This window comes from Petaurus breviceps, unplaced genomic scaffold, assembly GCF_028583685.1.
Source record: "Petaurus breviceps papuanus isolate PSGF00001 unplaced genomic scaffold, PetGlider_PUasm1.0 182, whole genome shotgun sequence".
NCBI classification, from domain to species: Eukaryota; Metazoa; Chordata; class Mammalia; order Diprotodontia; family Petauridae; genus Petaurus; species Petaurus breviceps.
This window is the reverse complement of record NW_027185786.1, coordinates 5,570,510-5,590,267: the sequence shown is the minus strand read 5'-3', so window position 1 is coordinate 5,590,267 and position 19,758 is coordinate 5,570,510. Positions and strand designations below refer to the sequence as shown.

General features: G+C 44.2%; 1 protein-coding gene across 7 annotated transcripts in view; it reads left to right on the top strand.

Annotated features, from left to right (window-relative positions):
- WDR59 (WD repeat domain 59) overlaps positions 1 to 19,758 on the top strand; it is a 69,297-nt gene that overhangs the window by 31,515 nt on the left and 18,024 nt on the right. For 6 of the 7 annotated variants that reach the window (XM_069087664.1, XM_069087665.1, XM_069087668.1 and 3 more), the window contains 11 exons: positions 1,944 to 2,060; positions 3,271 to 3,348; positions 5,378 to 5,534; positions 7,860 to 7,939; positions 8,972 to 9,104; positions 10,239 to 10,363; positions 11,463 to 11,627; positions 14,540 to 14,635; positions 14,739 to 14,895; positions 15,733 to 15,802; positions 16,254 to 16,407. In XM_069087664.1, the coding sequence (XP_068943765.1) occupies positions 1,944 to 2,060; positions 3,271 to 3,348; positions 5,378 to 5,534; positions 7,860 to 7,939; positions 8,972 to 9,104; positions 10,239 to 10,363; positions 11,463 to 11,627; positions 14,540 to 14,635; positions 14,739 to 14,895; positions 15,733 to 15,802; positions 16,254 to 16,407 (1,332 nt within the window). Of the gene's footprint in view, positions 1 to 1,943; positions 2,061 to 3,270; positions 3,349 to 5,377; positions 5,535 to 7,859; positions 7,940 to 8,971; positions 9,105 to 10,238; positions 10,364 to 11,462; positions 11,628 to 14,539; positions 14,636 to 14,738; positions 14,896 to 15,732; positions 15,803 to 16,253; positions 16,408 to 19,003; positions 19,061 to 19,758 lie in introns of all 7 variants that reach the window. The other variant, XM_069087670.1, reaches the window with a different exon arrangement.

Here is a 19,758-nt window from a genome sequence, read left to right as displayed (position 1 = left end):
TAGCAGGTAGATTGAGAATGGTTATTGCCTTATCTTTGGACTAAGTTGGGATTCTTTTTACTACACCACTCTGTTTAGTACATCTGAGAGACCAAACTCCAAACTGCGATCACTTACTCTCGGCAGTACCTGCTTCCTACAGGCTGCCTTCTCGTCGCTGCTCCACCTCGTTACACCCGAGGGGCAGAGTGGGTGGTGACCAGGATTCACTCAGCAGAGACACTTCCCCAGAAGAAGGTGGGTGGGTGGTGTGCCAGGCGGGCAGAACATGGATGGAGCTTGAATTTCCCTGGAGTCTAGATATCCCATCTGCCTAAAAATAGCCTGTGGATCACATGCTTTCACTGCGGCAGCCCCTGAAACTGTTGGGCATGTTGGAGACAGCAGGTCCTAGTCTGCTGAACTGAGAGGTCCCCTGAAAGTTTGATTTGATTGCCTCAGTGTGTGCAAGATCGCCACAGTCACAGACACACTTGGACTTTGGTGATGGCTCAGTGTGAGGAAGAGCCTTGTTTCATTTCTCTGAAGCCTCAAAATTAGTGTTGCCGGGGTGGGGTGGGGGGGGGAGGAGACATCGGGATAGATGATGGTAAGTTTACTGAGCAGAAAGGGGAATGAATGAGCATTAATACTAACTTCATTTCCCTCCCTGCCAGGAGTTCTGGCAAGCCTTGGAGACAGGAAAAAGAGGTTTGGCAGAAGGCAGGGTGGGGGAGAACAGGCAGGAACCATCTTGGAGACATCAGAAAATGGAAAGCTTCTGCAGAGGGAGGGACCTGTGCTTGCTCTAGGGAATTTACTGCCCACCCCATCTGCAAAATGGAGTTATAACACCTTTTCCCTTTCACTGTTCTTGGACTCATGATGATTTTGAATTTGAATGGCATCATTATAGTGTTGTAAGTGGTCTGAAAGAAAGGTGAATCCCACTGGACTTCTAGACAGGGCGCTCCCTGGTACCTTATTCCTTTAGCTCAGCCTGGCAGTAGCCACTCTCCTTCTCCCTATCATTGATTTAAGCTGCATAAACAGAAGTGAAAGTTGGTTTTTATTCATTTACCTCTCTCTGAAATAAAGGGGATGGCTTACATAAAAGTGTATGGAATTCAGTGTGAAGAAATGATTAGACTTTCGAGCCTGCTCCCACACTTTCAAGCAAAAGGGGGGAAAAACACCCAGACACCTTGGCTTGCAGCCATAAGTTTTGTCAATACCTGTGTTTCAGAGCTGTCCTCCTGGTGAAATACCCTGCTTAGCAATTCCTTTTTCATTTCCTGTATCAGATCCATGTGGATCACAGTTTGCTGCATTTTTATAGCTTTGACTTTTCACCCAAGAAGGAGGGAAGTGGTTTTCCATCCCTCTCTGCTGATTGTCTTCCTCTGTTGTTAACATTGAAGACTGCCTTTGTCAATGGATTGCTAAATAGCCCAGAGCACAGGGCCCTGGGCTAACACTGTAATCATGGGGCTGTGGAAAGGTTACTGCTGGCCTTGAAGTCAGGAGGTCTTTCTTTGGTCAAGCACTTTGTAGATGCTCATCTGCTCTCCTGATAGTGTGGGGGCTGTTATCCTCCCCCTGAAAATTGTGACCTTTGGGAAACCTGCTTCTCGTTTTCTCTTCTATAAAATGGCCATCATGGTACTTTGCACTCTTTATAGGGTAGCTGTGAGAAATGTGCTTTGTGAACTTAAAAATGCAGTTTTAGATTTGAATTCTCACCATCCTCCTTGGTCACACGTTCAGCTGTTTGCTCCTTTCTCCTCAGTGTCCAAGCAGTGATATCTCTTTGGTCAGAAAATATTAGTATCCTGAAAGCACGCCATTAGGAACTTTGTGTCTCTATATCCCAGAGCACCCAGCAGAATGTTGGACATGTTGGTGCCAAATATATTTTTAATGGATTTGAGAAAAAAACCAACTAGGTGGTATGTCTGTTGCAGAAACCTAGCACTGCAGTGGAATATCTTGCTGCCCACCTGTCTAAAATTCATGGGCTGGACTGGCACCCAGACAGTGAACATATCTTAGCCACCTCAAGCCAGGACAACTCTGTCAAGGTAAGTGGCACCCTTCGGAACTTCAGGAGGGTCTGGTGGCAGGGCACCTCTGTATAAGGAAAAGCTGTGTTATGTAGGCATATTGGGTATGATTACAGACAGATCAAGCGCCTTTGTTAAGTAGGTAGTTAGCCTGACTGGCAGTCTGTACCAATAAATGGGAAGTAGAGTATGCCCGGCAATGTCATTGCAGACTGTTCAGGAGCACACTTGCTTCCCCAGGCTCCAGCTGGTTATGACCATCAGGATGGGAGGGGACATTATGGTGGACATCTGTTGTCTGCCTGTTTCTTCTGCCTGCCCACCTAGAGCAGATGGCCTATGGAGAGAGCCAGTGACTTAAAAGCATCTCACTGTGCACCTTTGGGGTTCTTGGGATCTAGAACATTATGTAGTCCAGATGACTTTATTAAATCCCAAAGATGCTGGAATGTCTCTGCTTCATGCCTGTGTGGGTATTTGGCAGACTTGGGATTAATTGTATTAGTTTTGCAGTACAGTGGAGATAGGGTCATGGAGTCACCTTGAACTAAATTAGAAGGCGTTTCACGTAGAACGTCTTTGTAGATGACACTCCATTGTCCTTTAGGCGAGCAGCCTGTGTCTCCTTGGCAGTATTTCATTTCTCAGTTTACAATTGCCATTAATAATTGGAGTTGGATTTGCCATTCTTTATCCATTGAATGTTAGGTTTTTGGAAGTGAATGAACCATAATGGTTCATTGTTTCCAATTTGATTTAACTTTTTTGAAAACAAAAAGCCTAAGTGATTAATTTTATTGTCTACATGTGTCTCATGGTCACAAATATTGATAGAACCAAGTGCCCTCTTTGGTTAGTGTGGGTGGAGAATGCATGTGAAGTGATCAAAATACCTTGCCCTGCCCTTGAAGGTAGCATAAGTAGTTTATAGTCAGACCAGTGTATCATGAGTTGCCATCACTGGAGGCCACTCAGGAGATTGTCATGTAATATTTGTAAGATGACAACTGTGAGAATGTAATTCCCCTGACCAGAGAGTGGGCCATGTGATCAAGGAGCGTGGGCCTTGTGAGCCAAGTGAAAATGATATTCATAAATATATATCTCACAAATACAAATAGCAGTAAATTATAAGGAAGCATCTATTTCAAAAGAGTGGAACTAATTTAGTCAGTAAGTTTAATCTTTATGACATTTATTCCACAAATCTCCTACTTTATTTGTCTAGTTCTGGGATTACCGCCAGCCTCGGAAATACCTCAATATCCTTCCTTGCCAGGTGCCTGTCTGGAAGGCCAGATACACTGTAAGTGAGCCACTCTTGACCTCTATCTAGAAAAAAATCATCCTGTGACCCCAGGCTCAAGAAATTGTTAATGTCTTCATATGTGTTCTTTGTGTGGTGGGCTGTTTACTCTCTGTGTTCCGTATTTGTTTGGTATCTTTTTTGTTTTGTTTCTGAGTTTAGTATCAGTCAGTTCTGAAGCATTTGTTAAGAGCCTGCTATTTGCCAGGCACTGTGTTCAGAGCTGGGGGTGTAAAGAAAATGCAGAAGACAGACCTTCCCTTTAAGGAGCTCACAGTCTGTTGGGGGTGACAACAAGCAAACAGACAAGCCACACATAGGATAAATAGAAAATAATTAATGGAGGGAAGGCACTGGAATTAAGAGGGGTTAGGAGGGACTTCTGTAGAAAGTAGGATTTTAGCTAGGATTTAAAGAGAGCCAGGGAAGCCTGTAGTCGGAGATGAGGGAAAATGTTCCAGGTGTGGGGGCCAGCCAGAGAAAATGCCTGAAGTCTGGAGATGGAGGGTTTTGAGCATGGAGCAGCCAAAAGGCCAATGTCACAGGATCAAAGAGTATGTGGGAGGAGAGTAGGGGAGTGTAAAGTGTAAGAAAACTGGAAAGTGGGGAGAGCAGACTGGGCTATGAAGGGCTTTGAATATCAGAAGGTGTTTTTGACCTTGGAGGTGATAGGGAGCCATAGGAGTTTACTGAGCTGGGGTGCTGTGACATGATCAGACCTTCTGGGATGAGTGAGGGTGGTGGCAGATGCACCTCTCTCTCCCTCCTCCCCCCTCCCTTTCTCCTTCCCTCTTCTTTGGACCATCCTTGGATTGTTAGGATTATAGCAAGACTTGGGATTTCAGATATAACCAGATGGTGCAGTCAGGGACTGGAGACGTACTGATAATCAGGGAGGAAGAACTTAAAGGGCTGTGTCACTGGAGCAATCTTGCCATGGCTCTTTGGAGGTGCTGGTGAAGATGGAGACACTGGTGAGAGAGGCTGAATTCTATTTTCGAATTAATGTAAAAGTTAGCTTTTGGGAAAAATTGGGAAAAATCAAACTGCTTTCATATACGTCAAAGTAGCTCCAGGTTTGCATGTGGTGCAGATATGACTATGGGCAGTCAGTTGTTTTTGCAGCTTCAGAGTTGAGATTGTCCTTAAGAACTGAAATATTTCTCTGAATTAAAATAGTTGTTGTAAAAAAAAAATCAGACCAGGTGTGTTGTGAGGAGAAAGGAGAGAAGTTCACTCTGTCCATTGTTAGGCCAGAAATGAACAGCAGTGACCATGGTACCAATAGTAGTGCCAGCACCTAGCCCAAGAGTTTGTACAATGTGGGTATTTAATAAACATTTGTTGAACGCTTCTACAGGAAATGTAAGCTTATTGTAAATCCAGATGAGCCACTCAGCCGTTCAAAGGGTAGGGGGTCTATGGTAAAAATGAAACTGTTTGCCTTTTGAGTGCTCTTCTAGTGATATATTTCTCTATGTAAAGAATAAGTTAGGGGGAGACTAGATGGCACAGTGAATAGAGCACCAGCCCTGGAGTCAGGAGGACCTGAGTTTAAATTCGGCTTCAGACACTCAACACTAACACTAGCCGTGTGACCTTGGGCAAGTCACTTAACCCCAGTTGCCCTGCCTTCCTCCCTCCAAGAAGCAAAAAAAGAAAGAAAAAGTTAGCTGATCTGTTGGCTACTAGAAGGTTCTTTGAAGTAGCCCTGCATACTTTTTCTATAGAGTTCTAGAAAAAGTGATTTGTTTGGTCTTATCTAAGAGAGCATAGAACAGAACTTCACATATTTTCATTAGATAGCATATGGAATTATTCACTAACTTGGGGGTGAAAAGACTTCTTTCCTAGAACATTTTTATTGTGACTTCTCTTTTTTCTCCTCCTCTTGGGAGCTGGTAGTGGAGTGTTGAAAAAAGTTAGCTGATTAGATTGGGTCCTTTTTTTAATTCATTAGTGAGGAAGGATTTGATGGACTAGGCCTCTTGTCTCCAATAAACATACTTTCTCACTTTCTTCCTTTAAGCCTTTCAGCAATGGGTTAGTGACTGTGATGGTTCCTCAACTTCGGAGGGAAAATAGCCTCCTTCTGTGGAATGTCTTTGACTTGAACACACCAGTGCACACTTTTGTGGGGCATGATGATGTGGTACTTGAATTTCAATGGAGGAAACAAAAGGAAGGTGAGTGAAGGGTGGGGCAAGGACTACTGGAATGTTTTCTTAGGAAGCTCATTTGCCCATGACACTAGTTAGTTATGACCATGAATCTAAGCCGAGAGAAAGTCAAGTTGAATGCTTTCTTGGTTTTTGGTCCAGCCCTGTAATTCCATTAGTGTGGGGAGCTTTCTGGTGAGGAAGCTCCCTCTCCCAATACAGTTTGGCAGTGTTGTCTTAGGGCGTATCCTAGAGCACTGAGAGCTTCTTAGTGAGTCGTCCGCATTTCACAGCCCATATATTCCAGAAATGGGATGGCTGAGCCAGACTCCAAAGCTGTCCATGAAAACATACAGCCTGTCCAAGCTGATTGCCTGTTGAATGAACAAATAAATGACTAGAGTAATGGAGTTAGGCCTGGTCATTGGAAGGGACTCTGGGTAAGAAGATGTGGTAATAAAAAAAAAAAAAAGATGTGGTAATTAGAGAAAAGAGTTAATGCTCGTTTTGATGGCTAGCCAAGATTCTTCCTTTCTTTTCTCCTTGATTTTGAACTTGGGCCCAAGTAGACATTTGCTCTAGGATTACCATGGGGTTGGAAGTCCACTGGACTGTAGCTCTCCTTCCAAGGAACACAGGGCACTTTCCTCCTCACACTGAGCTTCGGGTGCTCCTTAATGGTATGGCAGGCAGAAAACTTGCTTCTTAGCTCCTCTGGTAACTGTAAAACTAACCACTTCTTTTTTCTTTTATCCCATTGTTGTTTAGACTGTGCTGTAGCTTCTAAACATTGGACTTAGCAGCAGTTTTTTTTTTGGTGGTTCGTTCCCATTTGATAGAAATGAAACTGAGGCACTAGTAGATGTCCAGCTTGCCCAGAGTTTGAAAAACAAGCAGTAGTAGAACAGGCTTCAGGAAATTGGCTTTGCAATTTCACTTGCTTTGGAAACTTGTGAGCTTCTCTAGAGCATATTTGTGATGATCTAAAAAACCTCTCTGGCTCTCTGGGCTCTTGTGGCAGGCTGTCTGTTGTGATGGGACTTGTCTCGTCAACACCCTCCACTCCTCTCTGTCCTTTGCTAGAACTTCATGCTCTTTGCTTGTCCACACTGAGTCCCTGCCTATGGCATTAGGAATGGCATATCTCAGCCGACGTGCTGAGTGATGACCCCCACCCCAGCCCCTCCCTGTAAAATCCCTGGTCATCACCCGTATCCTTGAGTTAGCCTGAAGTGGAAGTGATAGAATCCCTAGTAGACATTCCTAGGAAGAGTGACAGCAGATGGCCAGAACTTGGTTGACGATGTCTGAACTGTCTTCACTTGTAGTTTACATGCTAATTTTCTTTTCTTCTTTTTTTTTTTTGAGGTAATCGGGGTTAAGTGACTTTCCCAGAGTCATGTAGCTAGTAAGTGTGTGAAGCTGGAGCTGAACTCAGGTCCTCCTGACTCACTGCACCACCTAGCTGTCCCTCATGCCCATTTTCTTATTTCCTCTCCCATACAAACTCTACTCTTGCTGCTAGGAGCATGAAACCAGGAAGCACAAGCGTGACTGTGGATGCACTCAGACTTTGCCATAACATAGATAACAGGAGTCCCCACCAAATGGTTAAGAAGGGGCTGAGCAGCAGTCCTCTGGGAGTGAATTGGAGAGCCTGCAGTGAGACCTCCTTGTGGTGATTCAAGTCCCTTGCTCATCTTGGCATGCAGCTAGTAAGTCCAAGAGCTGGGAGTGATAAATGACACCTTCCAGCTGTGGTGATTTTTTTTTTTTAAGATAGAACTTATTCTCTGCTCCCATTTTCCCACTCTGTTTCTCCTGAATCTCTTTTGCCTTTCCTTTGGTACCAGGAGTGGCTTGGTCTCACTGCCATCTGTTGTCACAGTTGAAGGAGTCACTGTCCGTTATTTAATGCCGCTAAAATATGTCCTTCTCATTAGGCATTTGGAGAGAGCTTTTTGAACAGACTCATTGCCATTTTAGAATAATTGGTGGATTTAATTTAAGCAAGCCCAGTCTGTGAAAATCCAGACTTGTCAATAGACAGGGATGGTTGGTTATTCCTCTTATAGAAGGACTTAATAACTTGATCCATAAGATTCCTTTAATAGTTTACCTAAATCATTCATTTTATTTTTAAAAATTGAGACAGCTCTTCAGGATAACACCAATCGTGTAAGACCAAGTATTTCTGTAAAACTGGAAGTCCAGTTGGGTGTGTGAGGTGGTTAAATCCTAGTGCCTCACTTCATGGAGCCCCTTTGGTGGCCACAGAGAATTGTCCCAGTTTATTGAAATTGATACTAAATCTGTAAGGTGTTTCTGGTCTCCTCATCCGGTGATTTCTAGGGTCCAAGGATTACCAGCTGGTCACCTGGTCCCGGGACCAAACCTTGCGGATGTGGCGAGTGGATTCACAGCTGCAGAGGGTGGGTATTAAATGCTTTGAATGATGTTGAGTGCATTGTATGTATATCCTAGAACCTTTTAAAAAAATTCTAGAGCTTGTATTTTTGCAGGTCAGAAGATGATTCAAAGGTTCTTAATTTAAAAACTTGTTGTTTGATTGACTGATCTGTGGTGCATAGCAAGACCAGACCTAGAAGGATGTGTCCTTGGAGAGATCTAAAGCTTTCTATATTTGCAGAGTGATGCCCCTCAGTTGTCCAAAGTGATCCTACCATTTACAACTGTTTTGAAAGGTCTTTCTTTTCTTGTTCTGCTCTTATTCTGACTTGTGAGACGATGTGAGATATCCTAATGGGATGCCAAGTGACCAGAAGAGGGGACTCAGTTGTGTCTGCAGCATCCTAGAGAGCCCTAGAAGCTCCCAAATGATCATCTTAATGTTACCATGTGCATGTGAGGGAGCTCATCTCTCTGGCTGCAATCCTGTAGCCTCCTCATTTTTTAGTATATCCAGAAGCTTCTTCTCCTGAGGGTCCTTGGGTCTTTGTAGTCCTGTTTCATGTGAAGTGGCAGCTTCCCCAGCTTTTTTAGGCTAAGCGTCTCAACCTGACATCCTCTCTTCTGATCCCCAAAGTCCATCTTCTCAGAAAGGAGCACACTGGCACACACATGGTCAGTGCCCAATAAATGCTTTTTCATTCATTCAAAGTATGTTCCATATACTTAAAATTTACATAGAGGTTTGTGTTTTCTTTCCCAACTGAATAAGCCTATGGAACCGAGAGAACTTTTTTGGAACTGTACATCAACCTAGAAGATGCTCTTTACATTCTAATCTAGTAACCATCTTTCTTGCCCAGTGTCTTTAGTTGGAGTTGGGTACAATTGATCATGATATCAGTCCATAACTGATGATATCTGTGTGCCACAGCCACCTGCTTCCATGTACTCTTAACCACAGACATTGTTTTCCCCTCTCTGCTCTGTAGATTATAATAAACCTGATATACAGACTCTTGATAATGAAGTATGTATGCATCTTTTTGTTTCAGCTCTGTGCAAATGATATCCTGGATGGTGTTGATGAGTTCATTGAGAGCATTTCTCTTCTACCAGAACCAGAGAAGACCCTCCACACCCAAGATTCAGATCATCAACCTAGCTCAGGCCACGGGGAGGAGGAAGGTAATCTGGCTTTAAGTGACGTGACTGTCCCAGGGTTTGTCATTGACAAGTGACAGAGCTAAGTAGCACCTTGGAATTCTGGCCCCATGGAGTTAGACATTGAGGGAGTATGCCTTGTAGACACAGAAGCAGCTTTGGCAGAAGTTTGGGAGCCAAGGAATTGAAGAAGACTCTTTCCCTTAATTAAAAATTTTGGGGTGTTGGGGGCATCCCTTTCTGAGAGTACTTTAAAAATACAAAATCATAATATTTAGATCTGGGAAGGACCTTAAATACCATCTTGTTTAACTCCCTCATTTTACTGACTACTGTTAAGGAGGAAATTCAGTTTCTTTCTTCTGTGTAGGATTCTAGTTTGGGAAATTTGACTTATTAACATTGCTTTCTACTTTTAATTTGTAAATTCTTCAGTTACTTTTTGAAACTCAAGCTGGCTTGTGTTTGCCATTCAGTATTTGTAGCTTGTTATAACCTGAAAATGCTTATTCATCTTATTGTTTTTGTGCGGTATGTGGAGGCAATAATAAAAATTAAAAGGATTTCAATTTTCTTCAGTAGCAATTGCTATCACACTCTGGATAATTCCTAGTGCCACTCAGAGACACTTTACTTTGCTTCATCTTGCCTCATCTTTTAACCTAGACTCCCCTTTATTGTTTTTAAGCTTCTGGGACATCAAAAAGGTTAAGAGGCTCTAAGGAGTGTCTAAGGGGTGGACTAGGATCAGTTTCCTCTCTGGTCACCTACATCTGCTCTCATTTGAAAGTGGGGCAGCTTCTAGGCAGTGCAGTATCCATTATGCCCCATAATAAAACAGACGTCACTGCCACTAGGGGGAAAGAACCTTAAGGATCAATGAGTGCCCAAGGACTAGCGTGATACTTTTTTCAGAGTTGTTTCTTGGGGCCACACCATGAACGGTGGCCTGGACTAATCAAGCCTAGTTCTTGTTGCCTCAGGAAAGGCCCGTTCCAGAATATTGGAGTGTTTTAATTGTCTCAAGTCTCAGCTGAGTTTATGGACTTCTGTTCACTTTAGTCAGATGCTGGGAAACTACAGTTACCCCAGAGCTGATGTCTCTGGCAAATTTCTAAAAGTGATTTTCAACAAGAAGCCTTTTCTGTCTCCTGCCAGCTTCAAAGGAAGACTCCCCTAACAACCTCCTGGTGGGGAAAAAATCGGAACAGCTGGGGTTACCCCAGACGCTACAACAAGAATTCTCCCTGATCAACGTGCAGATCCGGAATGTTAATGTGGAGGTAGTAGCAGTTTAAGAAACTTGACCCTCTAACTTGGGCAGCAGGAAGGAGTATTCCAGGTGGGGATTCCCAGATGATTTGGGTTGACCAGTTGCTTTGAAGCACCAGTGATTTCCTTCTTTGTTACCAGAGTACTCACGATTTAGCTGGAACTAAACTAGGTAAAGGAGGGTCACCCCTTACTCAACACTTCAACTGAAGCTAGAATGATACCTTGGTGCCTTTGCACTTTTAGAGCTGAGCTGAAAGAGACCCTCAGAGAGTCAGACCCCTCCATTTTATGTTTGGGGAAGCTGAGGCCCACCAGAAAAGTGAGATGAATTGTCAGATCTGCGTGCCCGGTTAGCGTGCAGGAGCTCTTAGTTGTCTGGATTCCTCCTTACGCTGTCCACTTGATAGCTTAGGTATAGTCTCATTGGCCAAGGTTTATTGGAGGTATGATCACTGATTATTTGAAAATTCTTCTTCTTTTCCCTTCTCCCCTTTTTCAACAGGTGATATTAATGAACTCTTAGACTCAGAGAATCAGGATTTCCCTCACACAAGGAGGCAGCATTAACACAGGATATCCTTAGGATTGAGGGAAACAGATGAAAGATCATTCTCTGTCCTATCTAGCAGGAAGTATTGGAACTGGAGGAATCCTTCTTTAATCATTCAGTTATCCATACCTACTTCCTTTCTTCTTTTTCTCCTGCTGAGAAGTAGTGCAAGACATCTGGGGCATTGCCTGAAAAGAAAGGGATCTGACTTTGCTTCCCAAATGACCTTGCTGTCTAGAGGGAAACCATTTAACCCTTTTATGCCTTGTTTTCCTCACTCAAAAATAAGTGTGATATATCATGTTCTGTTTCATGAAATTGGGTGAAATGAATTTTGAGTGACAGTGAATGACCTTGAGTTTGCCAGACAAAGGTGCTGTTGTACATGTAAAATAAATCCACTTCAGGGGTGTTGGCTAAATCATTTAGCTCTCTTTGACTTCAGGGAGATCCTACATTTCAGTCTGACACCGGAGGCCTAGATTTAACTTCCATTTCTATACATTGTAAGGCCCTTGGAGAGCTGATTCAGAAACAGTTGATTTGTCTCTTGCTAGATGGATGCCGTTGACAGAAGTTGCACAGTATCTGTTCACTGCAGTAACCATCGAGTCAAAATGCTGGTGAAGTTCCCGGCCCAGTATCCTAATAATGCTGCACCTTCTTTCCAATTTATTAATCCTACAACTATTACATCCACCATGAAAGCAAAACTCCTGAAGGTGGGTATCTTTTGATGGAGTAGATGCTTGGGTTCCTCTGCCCCAATGTACCGGTTAAGAAATGAAGACACCTGAAATCTGCAGGTTAAGAAGTGGAAGTTTCCTGTTCTTTACCTCATGTGTTGTTAACTAAATGAAACTCTTGAGGCCACCTTACAGTTCTGGGTCTCCTTCCCTTCCTACCCAGTCCTTCCAAGAGTCTCACAGAAGAAGTAAATGATTGTTGTGCCAGAAGGGGAATTCTGGGCAATGCCATTCATGAACCTCAGTCAAATCAACAAGCATTTATTAAGTGCCTACAGTTTGCTTGAGCTTATTCTAAATGTTGCAGACAGAACAGAAGGCAAGGATTTCCTGGACAGTGTAATCCCAGCTTCTCACCCTTTAGTCAGAGTACAGGGACTCCTTAGCACCAGCATTAGAGGTGACCTTCAAGAGTTTGGATTAAGGCCTTCTGTCAAGAAAAGGGGAATGTCCTGATCAATGTGCTTCTTTTTTTTTTTTTTAAAGCAATCAGGGTTAAGTAACTTGCTCAAGGTTACATGGCCAGTTATTTTGTATGGGTGCCAAGTATCTGAGGCCAGAACCGATCTCAGGTCTCCCGACTCTGGGGCCGGCACTCGTACTCACTGCGCCACCTGGCTGCCCCTGATCAGTGTGCTTCTTGCAAAGAAAAAATGTTCACATAGCCTGGGGCTAGGAGGAGAAGCAGCAAGGGACTAAAACTACAATATGGAGGAACCAGCGACCTGTACCTTGTACTCTGTAAGAGTTCCCCAGAGTGCCAAGTCATTCACTGGGTTGTCACACTTTTGTCTATTTAGGCACTTTAGTGTGTTTCCTATCTAGGGGAAGTCTAAACCACAGAGATGAAGCTACAGGTTGGGGGTGGGTGGTGGGAGGGGGAGGAAGGAACCACCTGAGTACCTGTGAAATGAAGGATTTGCTGGAATATTTAGAGGAATTACCCTCCTGGCAACTCCCAAATTCACTTTCCCTTTGTGTTACAAAGCCCGAATTTTAGTGCTAAATCTGGAGGATTTTAGGACCTAAGTAGAAAAGTGAGACTCACCAGAGAGGATAGAGAGTGGTATTGATTGCTTGTGGATTATTGTATCTCTTATTTTCTTCATTTTTTAATGAACTCCTCTGAGTCTTTTGAATTTCTCTGGGGTGAAGTAAAAGCTCACCTATACCCAGTAAATGCTGACTTGTTTTTTTAATCTTGGGTGCTTGTATGGGAACTGTGGACCTCCTTTCAGCCATATCTGTGGAGACTTAGATATGGGTTATATTTGGAGATTTTCCCAGTAGAAATTCTAAGTAGGGGCAATACAAAACAAAGATAAAGTGATCTTTTGGGGTCATTCTCTGATCTTCCCAGCCTGTATGAGGTCAGGGCCTGGTTAGCTCAGGCCACAGGTAACAAAGCCATGTCTGGAAGATGGAAGCAAGGGCTAATAAAGGATCTTGAAGCACAGCATTGTTCTGTAGGGATTGTGTCAGAAGCGGGAAAACTCAGAATGAGCTGTGAGGCTGGGGGTGGGGCACAAGAAAAATGGAACTGGGGAGTCCGGCAAGGGGGAAGGGGTTAGTCTGTAGTGGGGAAAAGTGGGAAATTGGATAAGGTCATGAACTACTTTGGGTGGGCAAAAGGATATATGAAAACGGAGAGGTCACAGAACTGTTCCTTTCTGATTGTTTCTGTCTACCAAGGAGAGTGAGGTTTGGAGTAGAGAAGAATAAGGAGAGGAAAGCAAAGATGAATAGGGAGAGCGCATCAGGTTGCCTGTGAGAGCTCCATGAACAGTCCCCAATCACCAGCATCACAGGGTCCTGGAAGGAGGGGCAGAGGTGATGGCTGAGCCTCTGGGGCCTGTCACAGGTCATGGAGAAGAGGAGAGATGCCACAGCACGGCAGATGGGGAAGAGGCTGGTGTTCTTCAGAGCGAGGAAGTGTGGAGCTAACACTGAACCATAGATCAGCGACTATGATGTTGGGCTGTATTTCATGAGATAAATGTAAGACAGGAGGTGTGTCTGAGCATGGAGTGATTGGTCTGGAGTTTTAGTATTAGTGAGTTAGCAGTATGGCAGAGAGCTCCACACTCAGGCCACGTTCCCAGAGGCCTGCTCTTCTGGGCCTAGGCAGTGATGGACCCGCTCGTCCTGCCAGATGTTCTGGGCCCCCCTCGTCAGGAGGGGCATGCTGAAATTAGGCTGCTGAAGTTCCTGAGGAGGGCGACCAGGGTGATGAAGGGTATTGAGATCACACTGTATGAGAATGGGCTGAAGAAACTCGGGCTGTAGAGCCTGAAGAAGGGATGCCTCAACATGTAATAAAGCCTTCCACATCAGGTAGAACTGGGGCTAAAATAATGATAATAGCTGAAATTTATATTCGTTATAATATTATGTTGTATGTTTTAATATAATATGTGTAATACATAATATATAACATATATCATACATGTTGTGATATTGTATAATAATAATATGATGTACCTTTATTGTATATATTAGGCACAGTGCTAAATGCTTTACAAATACGATCATTTGCTCCTCACAACAACCCTGGGAGGTGGCTGCTGTTATTATCCCCATTTTACAGGTGAGGAAGCTGAGGCCAGCAGAGGTTAACTGATATGCCCAGAGTCACCCACTAGTCAGTGTTGGGGGCTGACTCCAGGCCAAGGGCTCTGGCTACTGTACCACCAGCTGCCTCACTTTGGGCTGCTTGGCTACAGGAGAGCAGAGCTGGAGGAGTGCCACAGGGAACTAACCAAAAGCAGCATGGACTGTGTCAAGCAGACACTGCAGGTCCTTGACCGAACCCAGATGGCCCATGACCAGGGATTCCCTTGTTCAGAAAGAACCACGCACTTACTTGTGGCTTCTTGGTGCTTTTTCAGATTCTGAAAGACACCTCCCTGCAGAAAGTGAAGCGTAACCAGAGTTGTTTAGAGCCCTGCTTGCGCCAGCTTGTCTCCTGCCTTGAATCCTTTGTGGTAAGAAGGGCACCTTCCCGACGAGCAGGGCACCTCTGTTCACGGTCTGTCTTTGAAGACGGGAGTCTTACCAGATGTATTAACAAACAGGTCTGTATTTCAGAACCAAGAAGACAGCACGTCCAGCAATCCCTATGCTCTTCCAAACGCTGTCACTCCACCCTTGCCCACCTTTGCCCGGGTGACCAGTGCCTATGGGTCCTACCAGGATGCCAACATTCCCTTTCCTCGGACCTCCGGAGCCAGGTTCTGTGGCGCAGGTTTGTTCCTCTGTGTCTTAGCACATCCAGAGTCTCAGATTAGGAACAGGCAGCAAGTGTGCGTTTACTTGAGTGTACCCTCTGACTCCTCCACACACTCTGGCATTTGATTCTGAATTTTGAAACTGGCTGATTCCAAGAGTCTTTAGAGAAAGCACCAGAAAGTTATTTCTTAGGAATTTTAAAGACTGAGAATGTGAGTGATTTGCTCATTCTGTGAATTGCCATTTAAAAACCTAATTGACTCCTCAGTTGTTAATTGGAATGGATTTTGGAGGGACAGAGCAAAGGACAGCATGTGATAGCTGTGCTTCTTTCCACACCAGTGTTATAATTCTGTTTGGCCAAAGTAATTCAGGAAGATGTTTGGTTATTTGTAAGATACCCACAGAATGCAGGGCTAAAAATCCCATGCTCTGGGAGAGGTGGCTGTCCAGAGTGGCAGATCTTAGGGTGCATTCTAAGAATCAACAGCTGCAAGCTTGTAAAAGTATTTTACACTATCTGCAGAGGCCTTAGCACAGTTGGGCAGCAGGAGGCCTAAAGCATACAACAGCCAGAGGAACACAAGAAAGGACCACGTGACGATTTTGTCCCATGTGTTGGACAGGCATCCTCAAAGCAGGGGTCCAGGAAGCATTTCAGACCAACTCATTTTCCACCAACCTCCTTCTCATGGTTCACCATTACTCACTTGGAATTATTCATTTTCTGTTGTATGAGAACATTTGGTTTTTCTAGCATGGTGAGGGTGTGTGGGATCAATGCTTTGCTTATGGTTTCCCATGTTCAACTTTAGTGATATCAGCTGATTTGTTTGGTATCTCCTTTCTTCAGGTTACCTGGTGTATTTCACAAGACCTATGACAATGCATCGGGCAGTTTCTCCGACAGAACCTACTCCTAGGTGTGTTTGGAAAGCTGCACAAGAGGTCTGTGCTTATGAGACCCAAAGCAGTTGGACTGTTGATAGGAGCTACCAGGAATACCCTCCTGACTTTGGTGCATTCACGTGAAAGAATGTCTTTGATGAGCTCAGTTTCTCTCTCCTCTTCAGGAAGGAGTCAGCCACCATTGTTTCTACTGACAAACTGACCTTTCCTGTGTTAGTTTACTGCCAAACATGTAGAAAGAGAAGCTTAGTAAAAGCAATGGTTAAATCAGATGGAGTCTTAAGTTAGGAGAACTTTTGCATATCAGCACCTTGGGAATGACACCAGATACCTCTGAAACAATATCTACTTGTCACAGGTTACTGAAGCAGTAATAGATTCTTTTGTTGAGCCCTTCTTAGAGTTGTACGTTCTGTCTGTCTCTGTCTCTCTCTTGGTCCAACAATGCTATATCTTCAATTACAGGTCCCTCTCAGCCTTGTCTGCCTATCATAGTGGTTTGATCACACCTATGAAAATTCGCACAGAAGCTCCTGGCAACCTACGCTTGTATAGTGGAAGCCCCACTCGGAGTGAGAAGGAGCAGGTCTCAATCAGCTCCTTCTACTATAAGGAACGGGTAAGTTCCAGAACCAGTGGACTTGGGCTTTTGTCAGCTTTCCCTGGTTTTTTGTTCCCTGAGGAACTCAGCTGACAACAGCAGCATTTTATAATCTCACTTGAGGCCACCACTTTTCACACAGATTGCTGATTTGGCTCTTCTCTCATTATTTTAACAGCCTGTGTATATTTTTTGCTGTGTTTTGGGATAGCCCACTTCCTTCACTCCTCATCTAACCTCACTCATTTCCATTCATTTTGTGAACTCTCTTATTACTTTATATAGAGTGGGTTAGCTTCAGGTTTTTCCTAATGCCGACCCATTATATTGGTGAATTTAAAGGCTCCAGACCTTGATGTTTCTAAGACTTAGTATTTGTGTCTTTCCTTTCTCCTAGGAAATGGGGAATGGCCCAAGTGAAGGCATCTGTGCCATTAATCTTGATTGCTCTGCTGGGCAGTTTTGCCTGTTTTGTTTCGTTCTTGTGTGAAGGAGACTTCTCTGGGGGTGGGAGCACACTATGTAGCAGGAAATGATTATTATGGCAATATAAAGACCAGTCTAATTGGAGCAGGAGCATTTGTGGTCCAGGTTTCACTTAAGCAGTTTTTTTTCCCCACTACCTGACATTTAGCGTTAAGAATGTCATAAGATTCAAGTGGGACACAAACATCTTGGTCATAAAAACCAATTATAGGACTTTAAAGGCTATATAGCTGTGAAGACTTAGAACTGCTAGCTAGGTAGCAGGTCTGGTTTTAAGTTAAACTCTAGTGGTTCTTGTGTTTTCGAGGAAAGCTAGACAGACTTCTCGTTTAAATGAATTTCTTGATATAAAACTTGATGGAACTTATGCCAGGACTCCTGGGCTCTTGAGGACACTCACTGACCCTCTGTGATTATGTTGAAGGCCCGAAGCTGTCAGGAATCTCCGGACTTATAGCCATGCTGGGGAGAGCACAGCTTCTCCGGGAAGGGGTGAGCATAGACGGACATCTTTCTGATTGCCCTTAACCGGGTTGGGCTTAGAGTTGTTGTTGTTGTTTAACAGCCAAGTCTTTGGAAAAATAAAAAAACTAAAAGTCTAAGAAATTAAATAGCCGCATGGCCTCAGGCCATTGGCGCCACCTCTGGGGGGTCGTTGCTGCACTCAGCTGCAGGAGAGGTTTCCTGATCCTACCTCCCACTTGTTTGATCTTTTTGTGAGAGTCTCTTTGAGGTCTAGTTCAACGACCCTCTATTTGATTTTTATGCTTTCTCTGTGCCTTTTTACTTTCCTGTAGATTTTCCCTTTGACCCCTCTGAATGAGTCAGAATAAAGAATCCAGTCTTTGGGGATGAAGTTCACAGGCAAGCTTGTGAGCTGTTTTTGGCTGGCTGCTCACTGCCCTTGGTGGATTTGGGTTGGGCGTGCTTGTGCATTAGCTCATCCGAGTATTGACTTGAGTGTTGTTCTAGACAACGCAATGGTCTCCACTTTTGACTGAGACCGAATTCAAAGCCTAGGGAAATGTTAGTAGAGAGTTAGAAAGCAGAAGGGACCAAGTCATTAGATTGTTTGTCCAGGCTGGTGGGGGTGCTGCTGAGGTGCTGCCTAAAATTATATATCTGGGTGGAGGGGCCTAGTGAGGTGGTGCAGGGGACAGAGCATATGGCCTGGAGTCAGGAAGACTTGTCTTCCTGAGTTCAAATCTGACCTCAGACCCTTATTAGCTGTGGGACCTCGGGCAAAGTACTTAACATGATTGCCTCAGTGTCCTTATCTGTCAAATCAGCTGGAGAAGGAAATGGCAAACCACCCTAGCATCTTTGCCAAGAAAACCCAAGTGGGGTCCCAGAGTAGGACATGATTGAAATGACTGAACAGCAGCAGCAGACATGTAGGTGTAGGTGAGGCCTCAAGCTTTCAGGATCCCTCAGAGTCACTGCCTTTTCCACCTCCTCTCCACCAGGAGCTCACATTCAGCAACTCTTGTCTCTGTTTGCCATCAGCAGTTATTTACCCCATTTCATGGTCAGTGGGCCACTTTGTTAGCCTGGGTGTCCATCGGAGTACTGCCACCCTCTGCTTCTCCTTGTTTCCCCCACCCCTCTTTGGTTCTTGTCAGTATTTTAACTCAGCTTATCTAAGCCATTCTCCTGGTGTCCATCCCCTAAGTGTGTGGCTTATGACCCTCAGACATGTCAGTTCTGTGAATGAACTTCTCCATTTTAGTAATGAAGACTCATCTCTCAGCCCTCCTCTTTCCACCTGCTTAGAGGTCTAGCCAGGCATCTCTGTATGTCTCACAAACGTGAGTTCTTTTAGACCTTTGGTTGGGATCCTAGTCTCTCCAGGCTCTGTGGATGGTCTCCTAGCCTCCCAAAACTTTAAATGCAGTCTTGACTGATAAGGATTATAACTGACATTGTGTTTGGAATTGGGGTGGGAGTGGGGTGGTGAAAGAACAAAGTACTGTGAATGCTTAGGTTTTTATTTTTCAACGAGTACAGTTGTGATTTTTATAGTAAATCACAATGCTTTCTGATCCATCAGATTTGTGGAGAAGTTTCATTTTACTCTATATTTTTCCTTTTTCTTCCCTCCTCTTGGGTGTAACGTTTTCATGCACAGATGTCTCCTCGCTCTGCCCGGCGACGTTGGTCCATACAAGCAATTAACGACTTCCCGGTACTGTGCGCTGTGCTAATACTCTCCTTAACTAACCCTGTCTCCTATTTAAGGGCCCAAGAATAAAATGCCGCCTGTCTGGCTTTGAGGAACCCAAACAACAGGCTGGGTAGCTTTCCGAACCAGTCAGAGTGAACTTGTTTTCACTTTGGTGGGGTGGGGGGATGCGGGGTGCACAAATGGTGGCAGTGGGGATGCTGGGAGACACCTTGAATGGACTTTTGAACATGGGTCCCAATTCTGAGTGTCTTGAAAATGACCCCCATTGGAACATTTTAGCTAACTATGATTTTGCTTTGAATGCATGCTATTTCTGAGAGATTCAAAATAAACCACTTTTGGGGTGGAGGAAGCCAGAGGAAGGTGTGAGAGGTGTGTCGGCCATTCTGTCCCTCTCTCAGCAGCTTTACTCCTTTCAGAAAAAGAGGGTCATATCTGCACCCCCTGCCTGGCACTGGGTATATTACAGTTGATTCCTTAGGGAGTTTTCAGTGGAAGAATTTTTTCTCACTCATTACTTACAATAAAATCTTTATTTATAGACATTCTTTTAAAACAAATTCATTCCTGTGGACCATCTACCTTTTTCTGGCCTTCTCTCCTACCCCTTGAAATTGATGAAAGTTGTACTAAGGATAAATGAGGAAGGTCGTGTGTGTGTGTGTGTGTGTGTGTGTGTGTGTGTGTGTGTGTGTGTG